The following is a 14,440-nucleotide window of genomic DNA, read 5'->3' as shown; positions in this document are numbered from 1 at the left end:
CTTTAGTTCCTATAAAATTGCACACTATCTTCCAATGTCTTATGATAATATACTTATTACAATTCATAATGTAGTTACCCAAGCTTTTATTATTTAACTCCTTCATAGTGGTTGAGTGCTTTTCTAATTAACTCAGAAATGGCATCCAAACATTCTTGATCTATAGAACCCTTTGTTTTTTCGTCCATGTTATATGAAGTGTAAATGCTTTTTGAAGTGCTATATAATTTTGGCATCAAAGCCAACTTTTAAATTATGCTAAATAACATATTATCTTAGAGGATGACTTTTTTCTTTTTTTTTTTTGAAGATTTTATTTTTCCTTTTTCTCCTCAAAGCACCCCGGTACATAGTTGTGTATTTTTAGTTGTTGGTCCTTCTAGCTGTGGCATGTGGGATGCCGCCTCAGCATGGCCTGAGTAGCGGTGCCATGTCCGTGCCCAGGATCCAAACTGGTGAAACCCTGGGCCATGGAAGCGGAGCGCACAAACTTAACTATTCAGCCATGGGGCGGGTCCCAGAGCATGACTTTTTATGGAATGTTTTAAGAACTTTCTACTGACGTAACATCAAATGATCTATCAAAAGAAATTTAAGATATACACTAGCCAAATAGCCTCAGGGAAAAACCAGTGGAAATATTGGGAGAACTAAGTTTAGATATCTCTTGTCCCCACTCTCTACCCTAAATAATTATAAACAACAAAACATAAGACCCCAAATTGTGATGAATGAGAAGATGCAAAAAGTGTAGTAAGGGAGATGATGGTTTTACTTGGAGTGCTGAGGAAGGGCCTTTCTGATGAGGAAATATTTAAGGCCATACCTGAAGAGTCAGAAGTCAGCCAGCCGTAAGCCAGGAGTTAGGTCGTTCTGAGTCAGTAGGGTCCCACTGGTGAAGAACTGAACATGTGTGAAGGATCGCAAGGAAGCCAGAATAGCTAGGGCATACTGGCAGTGAGAGAGTGAGACAAGACGAAGCTGGAGAGAGGCAGTGGGAAAGGTTTGTATGCTAAGTGCAGTGAGGAGCTATTGAAGGATTTAGAACAGGGTAGTGACTTGGTCAGATTTACATTTTTGAAAAGTCCCTCTGGCTGCTTGATGAGGAGATGCAGTTGAGGAAGAAGCTTAAAGAGTGGTAGAGTGTTGCAGCGGGATAGGTGAGAGGTGATGTTGGTAGCCAAGACTGGTCCACTGGCATGGGAGTGCAGAAAAGTAGAATGATCAGAGGCAAAAGTAGAAGATAAAAGATACTGAGTTTACTGATGGTTTGGCTTGAAGGAGTGGAGGAGGAGAGGATTGAAGGGGCAGAAGGGAGTGATGAGGGAAAAGAGCGGATCAAATGACTCCCAGTTTTCTGACTTGAGGACTGGATCTGTTTCTAAAGATGGGGAAGATTATGAGATGGAACTGGTTAAGGGAGAGATTTTAGACATGGTAAACTTGAGAGGTTTTGTGTGACAAAATGGAAATGCTAAGAAAGAAGTTGAAAATCATGGTAACTTGGAGCTCTCAGAACTCGTTAGAACCAGAAATGTGACTTTGGGAGATAACAACATCCAATACAGTGTCATTATAGATAATCCCATTTAGCATGAGACTACATAGAGAAGGAGAGTTGTCCAGGCTTCAGCCCTGGGAAACACTGGGGCTTTAGAGGTCAGGTAGAGGAAGAAGTTGCTTGGGAGGCTGGGCAAGGTCAGCAAAGGAGGGCAGAGAAACATTCACAGGTGTCCTGCACCGAACCCGACAGAGTTGTATGTAGGTGTTTAGAGTTTGAGTAAAATAAGAACAGAGAAATGACTTTTGGCAGCAGAGAGGTACAGAAAACCCTGGACGCAGTAGGAAAGAAAACATAGGTATCGATGCAAGTTGATCTGATAGTGGAAAAGTGGGATAATTGACTTGTCAGTGAAATCACCATAGCCATTAGCTCAGCTTGAGGATAGGTTAATTAAAAGTGAAACCATCTCTCCCTTGTGTAGTGTTTCTTAAAATACTGTGATTCCATTAACTATCTCCTCTGGAAAGGGTAGTCAAGCTCTTATTTCTGGCTGATTAAATTCCCAGCGGCATTTTTATGTGATTGATAAGCTACTACTTGTTAGTTTGATAATATTCTCGAAACCTGGTAAGTACTGCATTTCTTGTTTTAAGTTTTGGTCATGTAATTAGTAAAATTATAGCATGCATTGTTGAACTACCTAATTCAAAATAGGTTCTTTATTGTTTGAAATTTGTTTTGTGTTTTTCTTTAAAATGTTATCTTTGTGAGTAAACATTTTTCTTTATGCTGCTTAGCATCTTCATCAGATTAGTTCAGGTTATTGCTGAATGTGGTTATTTGGAAGTGAAATGTCTTAGTTTTGTTTTAACTGTTTTAATAAATACTATTTCTTGTGTAAATAATCAGGTACTTTAGGCATTTTAATTTGCAAATTTAGAACAATTTGCTTTAACAGTTTCTCACTTTTCAAATTAGTCCCTTAGATGTAATCTGGCTAAGGGAGAGATTTAGTATGAGTGTCCCATAAATAAAAATAAAAACCAAAACTCACAGCTAATGGTCACTGAAGGAAGGATTATAATGGTATTTGCATCTTAAGGTTACAAGTTAATTTTCCACAATTTAAAGTGAATACATCTATTGATCGCTCGTATTTCTGATTGCATTTTTGGCTTACTGCTATGGTTGTTTATAGCAATAGGTATACATACATAACATTCTTTAAAGTTACCCATTTCTCCTTTCCAGTAGAATGATAATTGTTAGAAGAAAATAATCCCCAGATAGTTTCCTATGGTGTTATTTCTTAGAGTTTGATTGACTTTTTCAATTATATTTTCGTGCTATAATTGCAGTTTTTGAGCCAATGTCGATGTCATAGAAACCTTAACTTTTAGTATGTTTCATTGTACCAATGTTTCAACCAGAATAAAATATTTAATGTAAATTCTAACTGCAAACATTTAAGTATAAAGTCACTGTAAGTGATAAACTTATTTTCTCTACCTTGAAGCAATTTGTCCTAAATTTCCATACGTCTGCATTTGTTTTTGCTGTTCTAAAATTCCTTAGTTGCTGGCTTTGACCTTTTCCGTTGCTGAGTTTTATACATCTATTTTCTCACCTGCCATATCCTAGGGGGCTTGGAGTACCCATAATACAGTGAGCCCACCTTCCTGGTCCCCAGACATTTCAGAAGGTCGGGAAATTTTTAAACCCAGGCAGCTTCCTGGCAGTGCCATTTGGAGCATCAAAGTGGTAAATAAAATTGCATTTACATTCATACATCATTTCTTTCTGGTTGGTTTTGTCCAAGTAGAAGAGTTAAACCTTTCTTTTCTAGATAAATAGTTCAGCTTCCGCAGCCAGGTTTTTAATCTAACAATTTTGATGTGGAGCAGCAGCATGCTTGCACTTAAAGATCTGAGTTAGGAGGAGATTAAACTGCAATGCTACGTGACTGATTTTAAGTATAAGTTTTCTTAATACGTTCTTTATGATTGCTTCCTTTTATGTTGTAATTACCAGTATTTCTATGGGTGGAAATCCTTGTCACACAGGCTATAAAGTAATTAAGGACTTGCTCATTTATGATATCATAAAGTTTTGTTGCTTACAAAAGAATAAAAGAAAAACTACGCTAATCTTGTGTTCTAATGGACAAGAAATAGCAGAACTGCAGGAGCTTTCACTGTCTGTGTTAATAACTTCAAAACATTAGGGCCTCTTTTCCATGTCATTGCTGGCTGACTCTGCTAGTCCTTGAAGTTAATAGTCCGGTTCATTTTGAAGGGTAAAAAATTAATTTGAAAAAGTGTTAATCATCTGAAACGTTAACATTTTTACTCATTAGAGAAGACAATTTTTATATATTTAATATAATTATGGAATGAGGCTGTTTAGACTACACTAATCAAGGATTTCAAGGGAGTTCTAGATTCCACTTTCTTATTTTCTGTCACCACTGGAAGAACTATTTGAAACTCACTCTAATATGATGCCAGGTGTTTAAAGTATAAATATTTGTTTTAAGAGTATAAAAGATGAGTTGTTTCACAATTTTGAAGCAAGTACTCTCGATTTTTACTTATTCTTATCTGTGTCATTGGATGTTGGGGAAAGATAAATTGAGAGATTACTATAGTCTTGATTTAATTTTTGGCTTAACTTTAAAAAAAAAACCAAGAACTATCCAGTTCAACCCTACTTTATCCCTTGTTCAAAGAAGCTCAAGAGATCTAAAAGAGAGGCCATCTGAAAACTGGAGGTTGGCTGTATTTGTTAAAACCAAAGGGGAAAATGGTCCCCCCTCCATTAAGTTATTGACTTAGAAACTATTCTGCTACATAGGTAACGAGCTCAGCATTTCAAACTATGATATGACATCAATTGAAGATATAACATACATTTAACTTGTTAAAGGAAAAACTATCAGAATTTTCTGAGTATTTTAATAAGTTTAAGTATACGTAAAGTATGTGTAGATATCAGGACTTTTTAGGTAGTAAAAAGTTAGTCTGATTATAAACAAGAAAAAGACAACAACAAATAACCCTACTACTTATTTGTTAAAATATCAGGGAATTTAACATGTTTTCCCATGGAATTTTTGCTTGTGTTAGGTAAAAATTCAGAAATTATTTCCATTTCAAGTAACTATTATCTAGATGATTTAAACCACATCAACTTTCTTATAATCTTTAAATAAATTGTCCTCTAAATACTATGGTAGAATGAGGTACACATGTTTAATTCAAATAGACAGCTATTGAATGGTAAAGGAAATTGACAATTTTAATGACAGGAAAAATACAGTTGTACACTACCAGAAATCAGCTTTCATACTATGTAGCAGTTCAGAAAAGTGGTTAAGGATGTGGACACTGGAACCAGACTTGCTAGCTCTATGATTTTGGACAAGTTACTTAACTTTTTTATCCCTCAGAGTAGTTATCTCTAGAATGGGGATAATAAAATGGTACTGACCTTATGAGATTGTTGAGAGTAAAAAGTGCTTGGAGCAGTACATAGCAAGTACTCAGTGTGTGTTAGCTATGACTGTAATTACTGAGAGACCAGTTAACAAGAGAGTCCTTCCTTCTACTTGCTCTGTATTGAATACACACTGCTGCACGTGCAGATACCTGGATGGGGTTGTGGTGGTTGTAGTTGCCTCGAATGTAGGATTAAGAAATGGGAAAATAATGCCAAAGTTTGCTGAGGCAAGGCATTCGCAATGATAGACCTGAAGTTTGAGTCTAAGGTTAAATGCTTTTTATGTTTATATATTTTTAAGTTGCAGAATACATATTGAGAGAGACAAATAATAAGCCTGGTCTCTTAATATTTATCATCTGATCAAAATAAAAGAGAGAAGCAAGTATCTGTGTAACATTTAATAAGGCGTTTTATGTCACATTTGGATTTTAAAATTCTTATGGATGTTTTCAGAATGCTGACTTTTCCTTATCTGTTGTGTAGGGCCGTGGGTCGGGATTTCCAGGAAAGCGGAGACCTCGTGGTGCAGGACTGTCAGGACGAGGCGGCAGAGGCAGGTCCAAATTGAAAAGTGGAATTGGGGCAGTTGTCTTACCTGGGGTAAGGCTTGCTTCCTTTACCTCGGCTATAACCCTTCACATGTCGACTGATGGAGATATCTCATTTGTGGCAAATTAGGTAGATCGTAAGAGTCCTATAAGTAAGCTAAATAAATAAGTTAAAATTTTTATTTTATTTTATTCTCTCTCTACTTTGCACCTTTTTTAAACCTCTGGTCAGATTTTCTTTTGTATTTTCTACTTTCCCATCCTTTTTCTCTTTTCTTACCTTCCTTTTTGCCTCTTCTCTTTCTATCCCAATTGTTCCCCCAAGTTCAATGTGTAATATATTTGCTCGTTTATTTGAAAAAACAAAGTAAACTCCTGTTATATGCTTGAGTTTATTTAATAATTTTTAATTATGTTGGCTTTTTAAGTTTTTGATTGTAGTGGCTCTCAGTTTTATAATATGGCTAAAGAAGAAACTAGAAAGTTGCACATTAGTATGAACTCTGAAAACTTTGAAGATTTTATGATTATCTTTGACATATTTTAAAATTGATAAATATTTGCTCATTGGCATGTTAAGAGGTTTTATTTAAATGTGTATTGTAAAAGCTGTATTTGGCAAATAATGACAGATATTTCGTGCAGTAACTTTACTATTTTACCAAAATCCTGTTTTTCAAATTCTCGTTGTCATTTAAAGTTCAAGAAACAGGTGGGTTTGTTCAGTTTTACTACTAAAGGAGTAAAGAAACATGGATTCTGGTCCTTTTTTAAAAAAAGCAAATCCCCTCCCAAAACTGACATTGAGGTATAGTTGATATAAAATAAGGTACGAATATTTAAACTTTACAGTTTTGTAGGTTTTGACATGTACACCCTTGAGAAGGACACCACAATCAAGACAGTAAACATATTCATCCCCAGAGCTTCTGTTCCTGCCCCGTCTGCTTGTGGTTGTCCCAGTTGGCCGCCCTGTGTTTGCATGGGCCGGGCCACCGCGGCAGAGTGGGCGCCCCTGGGGACCGGGCTGACCCCGCGGACCGGGCTACCGCTGCGCAAGTGTGTGTGCTATCCCCCAAAGTTTCGTGTGCCCCTCCGAAATCCTTCTGCTTTCCTCCCTGCCTCCAGTCCTCACCCCCAGGTGCTGACTAATCTGACTTCCATTGCTGTCGATTAGCTTGCATTTTCTAGAGTTTATGTAGGTGGAATCATACAGAATGTACGCATTTTGGTCTGATTTCATGCAACATAATTATTTTGAGATTAATCCATGCTCTTGCATATGTTAATAGTTCTTTCCTTTTGTTGCTGAAGAGTATCCATATTATGGATGTGCCACACTTTGTATCTGTCTTCACTTGTTCAGTGACTTTGTGGTTACTTCCGTTTTGGCTGTTTGAAACAGAGCTGCTGTGAACTTTTATATTTGTCTTTCTATGGACGTATGCTTTCTTTTCTCATGGGTAAGTATCTAGGAGTGGAGTGGCTGGATATATAGTAGGCGTATGCTTAACTTTTTAAGAAAAGGCTGTTTTTCAAGTTGGGTGTGATATTTTATGTTAGGAAGAGTGTGTGAGATTCCTCTTCCCTCCACGCACTCACCTACACTTGATATGGTCAGTCGTCTTAATTTTAGCCATGCAGCAGGTGTGTTAATGGCATCTCATTTGCATTTCTCTAGTGACTAATGATCTTGATCAGCTTTTTCGTTGCTTATTTGCTCTCTGTATATCTTCTTTGATAAAGTTGCTCATCAAATCTTTAGTATATTTTTAAAAATTGAGTAGTTTTTTTAACTTGGTGAGTTTGGACATTTCTTTATGTATTCTGGACACAAATGCTTTATCGTATATATAATTTGCAAATATTTTCTTGGATTTTTTTTTTGTTTTTATTTTCTTAAGTATGTCTTTTGAAGAGCAGATGTTTTAATTTTGTTGAAGTCCAGTTTATTGTCCTTTTGGTGTCAGAGAAATATTTGTGTAACCCAGAGTCACAAATATATTCTGTTTTCTTCTAGAAGTTATATGGTTTAAGGTTTTGCATTTAGATCTGTGATCCTATTTGAGTTAATTTTTATGTGTGGTATGAATATGGATCAAAGTTTAGTTTTTTCCATACTGAATATCCAGTTGTTTTAGCACCATTTCTCTGAATTGCCCTTGAGTCATTCCTGAAAATTAGTTATTTGTATATTTGTGGATCTAATTTTGGAATCTCTGTGCTATACCATCGATCCATTTTTCCATCTCTAGGCCAATACTGCACTATCTTGATTACTTCTACTCTGTAACTACCCTTGAGGGGCTGACCCGGTGGTGCAGCGGTTAAGTTCGCACACTCTGCTTCTGCATCCGAGGTTTGCCGGTTCGGATCCTGGTGTGGACCTACAGATTCCTTGTCAAGCCATGCTGTGGCAGGCGTCCCACATATAAAGTAGAGGAAGATGTGCATGGATATTAGCTCAGGGCCAGTCTTCCTCCACAAAAAGGGGAGGATTGGCAGCAGATGTTAGCTCAGGGCTAATCTTCCTTAAAAAAAAAAAAAGTTTGTAACTACCCTTGAAATCAGACACTGTCTTCTGATTTTCTACTTTTGTCAGAGTTATTTTGGCTGTTCTAAATCCTTCATATTTCTATATGAATTAGCTTGTCAATTTCTACAATAAGCCTGCTAGGATTTTGATTGAGTTTGCATTCAAACAATAGATCAATTTGGGGAAAGTTCACGTTTTAACCATACTGAATTTTTCAAGCCATAAACATGTGAATCACTCCATTTTTTAGGTCTTTAAATTCTCTCAGTGATGTTCTTTAGTTTTCAACATACAGGTCTTTCACACAGTTTCTCAGATATCTCTCTTAAGTCTTCTATACTTTTTATGCTATGGTAAATGGTAGTGTTATCTTAATTTCAAATTTTGGTGGTTGGTTCCTCGTATCTAAAATACTACTCTTTTTTTTTCCTGAGGAAGATTTGCCCTGAGCTAACATCTGTTGCCAGTCTTCTTCTTTTTTTTTTTGCTTTGATGTGAGCCGCCACAACAGCATGGCCACTAGCAGACAAGTCGTGTAGGTCTGCACCTGGGATCTGAACCCAGGCTGCAGAAGCAGAGTGCACCAAACTTAACTGGTAGGCCACCAGGTGCTACAAATATGATCCCAAAATGCTACATATATGATCATGTTGTCTGCGAATAAAGAAAGTTTTCTCTCTTTTTAAATCTAGAGGCCTTTCATTTTTATTTTTTGTTGCATTTGCTATAACCTTCAGTACAGTATTGGATAGAAGTGATGAGGTCAGATAACTTGTGTTGTTTTTGATCTTGGGGAGAAAGCATTTAGTCTTTTATTTATTTCTTTATTTTTAAAAGACTTTATTTTTCCTTTTTCTCCCCAAAGCCCCCTGGTACATAGTTGTGTATTTTTAATTGTGGGTCCTTCTAGTTGTGGCATGTAGGATGCTGCCTCAGCATGGCTTGATGAGTGTTGCCATGTCCGAGCCCAGGATCCGAACCAGTGAAACCCTGGGCCGCCGAAGCAGAGCGCGTGAACTCAACCACTCAGCCATGGGGCTAGCCCCTTATTTATTATTTTTGGTTTGTGGTAAAATTGGTTTATAACAGTATATAACTTTCAAGTGTACATCATTATATTTTGATTTCTATGTAAATTACATCATGTTCACCACTCAAAGATTAATTATAATCCATCACCATATACATGTGCCTAATCACCCCTTCCGCCCTCCTGGTAACCACCTTCCCCTCTGGTAACCACCAATCCAATCTCTGCCTCTGTGTGTTTGTTCGTTGTTGTTTCTATCTCCTACCTATGACTGAGATCAAACAGTAGTTGACTTTCTGCCTCTGACTTATTTCACTTAGCACAGTACCCTCAGGGTCCATTCATGTTGTCACAAATTTCATCATTTCTTATGGCTGAGTAGTATTCCTTTGTGTGTATATACCATATCTTCTTTATCCATTTATCCCTCGATGGGCACCTGGATTGCTTCCAAGTCTTGGCTATTGTGAATAATGCTGCCATGAACATAGGGGTGCATATATCTTTACACATTCATGTTTTCATGTTCTTCGGATAAGTACCCAGCAGTGGAACAGCTAGGTTGTATGTTAGTTCTATTTTTAATTTTCTGAGAAATCTTCATACTGTTTTCCATAGTGGCTGCATGAGTTTGCACTCCCACCAGTGCATGAGAGTTCCCTTTGCTCCACATCCTCTCCAACACTTGTTATTTCTTCTTTTATTAATTATAGCCATTCAGTCAGGTGTGTGGTAATATCTCATTGTAGTTTTGATTTGCATTTCTCTGATAGTGATGTTGAACATCTTTTCATATGTCTGTTGGCCATCTCTATATCTTCTTTGTAGAAATGCCTGTTCAGATCTTTTGCCCATTTTTTAATTGGGTTGTTAGTCTTTTTGTTGTTGAGATGTATGAGCTCTTTGTATATTTTGGATATTAACCCCTTTTCCCATATATGGCTTGCAAATATCTCCTCCAAATGGTTAGGCTGTCTTTTCGTTTTGTTGATGGTTTCCTTTGCTTTGCAGAACCTTTGCAGTTTGATGTCGTCCCATTTGTCTATTTTTTCTATTGTTTTCCTTGCCCAGGCAGCCATGGTACTTGTGAAAATATGCTGCTAAGACCGATGTCGAAGAGCGTACTGCCTATGTTTTCTTCTAGAAGTTTCATGGTTTTAGGTCTTACATTCAAGTCTTTAATCCATTTTGAGTTAATTTTTGTGTATGGTGTAAGATAATGGTCTACTTTCATTCTTCTGCAATTGGCTGTCCAGTTTTCCCAAACCATTTATTGAAGAGACTTTCCTTTCTCCATTGTATGTTCTTGGTTCCCTTGTTGAAAGTTAGCCGTGCATAGATGTGTGGGTTTACTTCTGGACTATTGATTCTGTTCCATTGATCTGTATCTGTTTTTGTGCCAGTACCATGCTGTTTTGGTTGCTGTAGCTTTGTAGTATATTTTGAAATCAGAGTGTGATACCTCTAGCTCTGCTCTTTTTTCTCAGGATTGCCTTGGCTATTCAGTGTCTTTTGTTGTTCCATATAAATTTTAGGATTCTTTGTTCTATTTCTGTGAAAAATGTTGTTGCGACTTTGATAGGGATTGTATTGAATCTGTAGCTTGCTTTAGGAAATATGGACATTTTAACTACATTAATTCTTCCAATCTAAGAGCACGGAATATCTTTCCATTTCTTTGTGTCTTCTTCAGTTTACTTTCAACAATCTTTTGTAGTTTTCAGTGCACAGATCTTTCACCTCTTTGGTTACATTTATTCCTGAGTATTTTATGCTTTTTGTTGCAATTGTAGATGAGATGATATTCTTAATTTCTCTTTCTGCTACTTCATTGTTAGTAGATTTAGTCTTTCATCATTAAGTATGGTGTTAACTCTAGTTTTGTTTTTTTAATAGACATGCTAAATCAGTTTGAGGAAGCTTCTTCCTAGTGATAGTTGGCTGAGATTTTTTCTTTTAATCAGGAGTAGATATTGGATTTTGTCAAGTGGTTTTTCAGCGTTTACAGAGATGACCATATGGCTTGTTTGTTCATATGGTGAACTAGTACATTGACTGGCTTTTGTGTATGCAAAAGGAATCTTGCATTCCTGGGATAAACTCTACATGGCGATAATATTTTATCTTTTTTACATATTGTTGGATTCAATTTGCTAAAAATTTTAGGCTTTTCATGTCTGTGTTCATTCGGGATATTGGTCTATAGTCTTACTTTCTTATAATGTCTTTGGTTGAGGTAATAGCATAACATCGGCTTCGTAGAATGCGTTGGGAAATATATTCTCCTCTTCATTTTTCTGGAAAAGTTGTGTAGTATTGGTTGTATTTCTTCCTTGTATTATTTATAGAACCATTAGTGAAGCCATTTTGGCCTGAAGTTGTTTTTGTGACAAGATTTTTAACTACAGATTGAATTTCTTCCATAACGTTTAGGGCTATTTAGGTTATCTGTTTGTTCTTGCATGAATTTGTCTTGGAAGGAGTTTGTCCATTCTGTGTAAGTTTACAAATCTGTTGACCTAGAGTTGATCATAAGTATTTCTTTATTATCCTTTTAGTATGTGTAGAAGGTGTTGTGATGTCGTCTTTCTCATTCCTAATATTGATAATTTGTGTTTTTTCTCTTTTTCTCATTGGTCTTTCTTGAGGTTTATCAATTTTATTGATCTTCTTGAGCCAACCTTTGCTTTCGTTAATTTAAAAAAATATTTTTTTCTAGTCTTTGTTTCACCGATTTCCACTTCGATCTGTATTATTTCCTTTCCTCTCACTGAAGTTAATTTGCTCTTCTTTTTCTGTTTTCTTTTTTATGTTTCTGTTTGGAAATCCCTAACTTATGAAGTTTTAGTTAGATGTTTTGCTTATATCTGTGGTTCAGGAAAATAAAACTTCTGTCACCTTTAGGACAAATCAGACTACTACCTATGCAGGCAACAATAGCATATATTTTCTCAAAGATTGCCTTCTTCACCCTTGAGGTAGGTTTTATTTCAGTTTAAAGGTTATCAAATCATAAAGTGAAAATAATAGGTCACTAAGCTAGGTAACATTTTTCTTCTGTGTACAATTATCTGTTAAAAAAAAGTCTTGAGTTTTTTTCAGCACTTACATAATTTAAATATGCTTCTCCACCCCCCACCCCCCACCCCCCACCTCCCCTGGTTGAATCTAGGGGATATTGCAGCTTTTTCTACAGACTTTGTTTCTGGTTTATACTAGGATGCTATATTCCACCTTGTTTTTCATTTTGAACAAAAGCATTTTCTGGTTAAAATTTCCTTTGAAAATAAGAATAATGTTTTTACCATTTCTTTTAGCTACTCACTATTTATCATCCAATTATAAAAGCTATTTTGTTTTCTGTGTTGGAGATGGGGAGATAGAAATGCATACTGTTTGTTTCAATATACTTGTGGTATCTATATTTTAGCCATTGCCACAGTTTTGTATTTTAATAATGTTCTCAGTGTATCATTAGTCCTCTGGTTGAATTACTGGTTACTTCACTCTTAGTAGGCACTTGATTATTCCTGATGGAATGACCATTCTACTTTTATGAATCATCTTGTTTGACTTGCTAAAATCTTAAAAAGCTGATTTTGAGATACACATATAATATATGAATAAATTTCCTGTATTAAAAACATTAAAACATTATAGGTAGATCAGAATTTTCTCTACCACTGCTACCCCTTAAGTCCTGGTTTTCTCCCTGTTACCAGTTTGGTGCCTTTGCGTATTAGGTTGATCTATATGAAATTGCCAACATTCAACCATTTTTGTCTGCGAAAGAGCAATTTCTTATGATTCAACTTGTTATATATGCCAGTAGACTACATATAATTGCTTTGCGTATTTTCATACCAGAATGCTCTACGTTACATATTATTCCACAGCTTATTTTTCTACTCAACAATGTAGCTTGGTGATATTTTTCATGGAAATTCATACAAGTTTCCACCTTGCTGTTTTTGAAGTACTGCATAATTTCCCAAAGTTTGAATTTGCCGTAGTATTAGTCTTTCCCCAGTGATGACTGTTTTGGTTGTTTACAGTTTTCTCTTGTAGTCTTTAGACTTTTTATTACTGTAAATTGTTCTCATTGTTGGCTCTATCATAAAACAGTAGGACCGTCTACTAAAACCGCATTAAACTTAGTTACATTGGAAAATATTTGTCCTGTAATATATTCCTTCTATTTAGTTATTCTTCTTTCAGTCATTCTTCAAAAACAGTAATTCTCTTACTTTATATATCGACCATAACCTGTTGTGTTTCAGCTCTGTTCTTCTGGGTTAGATAGTAAGCTTCTTCAGGGAAGAGGATCATGTTTTATAATTTTGACATTGGCTTCCTTGTTCTCTTTTTTACCATCTAATTCAGAGGTTTTTTTCATCATAAGCACTCTGGAAATAATTATTAATAAAACAGTAGGTACTTAATTTGGTTTAACCAAGTCCAGAAATGAACATCTTTGGTTGATAATCCTTTGGCTAATACTGAAATTTTGATAAGTTATTCAAAATAATATTCTCAAGCAGTGCTGTCTAGAAGAAATATAATGTGAACCACATATCCAATCAAAAACTTCCTAGTAGCTACATTAAAAAAGGAGAGAGGAACAGGTAAAATTTAACTTTAATGCAGTATGTCTTTTGGTTCAATATATTCAAAATATTACCATTTCACCATGTAATATATAAAATATACATGATTATTTATGAGCTATATTTACCTTCCTTTGTTTGCTACTAAGTCTTTGAAATCTGGTGTGTATTTTATACTTAGAGCACATCTCAATTTGCCCTAGCAGGTTTTAAGAGTCCCTAAAACAGAGTGATTGATACATGTACATCTATGTATATGTATATGTGTATACACACACACATAATGTAATATTTTGTTTCTTGATTAGAATGTGTGGGTAATCAAGTTTTACTAAAGGTGGGTTTATATTTTCTCATTACTTCTTGAGCTCTGGGACTAGTAGCTCTGAAGAAACAGGTGAATAAAAAATGTCGTGGCTTACACTTTTATGCTAGTCTCTTGGCAATAATAATCTGATTTGGAATGGTTAGTCTAGATCCTGGCAAAAGTTGTACTTTAAATATGAGTCTTCTTAAGCTTTCCAGTTAAGTATAATACAAGTGAAAAATATAACTTCACGTTTTATGTATTTTGCTTTTTATAGGTGTCTGCTGCAGATCTTTCATCAAATAAGGATGAAGAAGAAAACTCTATGCACAATACTGTTGTGTTGTTTTCTAGTAGTGACAAATTCACTTTGCATCAGGTTTGAACTAAATTATTATTGTCTTCCA

The 14,440-nt window shown here is 35.7% G+C and overlaps 1 protein-coding gene across 31 annotated transcripts in view; it reads left to right on the top strand.

Moving 5' to 3' along the window:
* KMT2C (lysine methyltransferase 2C) overlaps positions 1-14,440 on the top strand; it is a 269,708-nt gene that overhangs the window by 168,052 nt on the left and 87,216 nt on the right. For 28 of the 31 annotated variants that reach the window (XM_070616944.1, XM_070616935.1, XM_070616929.1 and 25 more), the window contains 3 exons: positions 3,146-3,265; positions 5,489-5,605; positions 14,311-14,412. In XM_070616944.1, coding sequence (XP_070473045.1) covers positions 3,146-3,265; positions 5,489-5,605; positions 14,311-14,412 — 339 coding nt within the window. The remainder of the gene's footprint in view (positions 1-3,145; positions 3,266-5,488; positions 5,606-14,310; positions 14,413-14,440) is intronic. The other 3 variants (XM_070616947.1, XM_070616948.1, XM_070616946.1) reach the window with 1 other exon arrangement.

The sequence above is a fragment of the Equus przewalskii genome, chromosome 4, assembly GCF_037783145.1.
Source record: "Equus przewalskii isolate Varuska chromosome 4, EquPr2, whole genome shotgun sequence".
Taxonomy (NCBI): Eukaryota; Metazoa; Chordata; class Mammalia; order Perissodactyla; family Equidae; genus Equus; species Equus przewalskii.
This window is presented reverse-complemented; position numbering and strand designations above follow the sequence as displayed.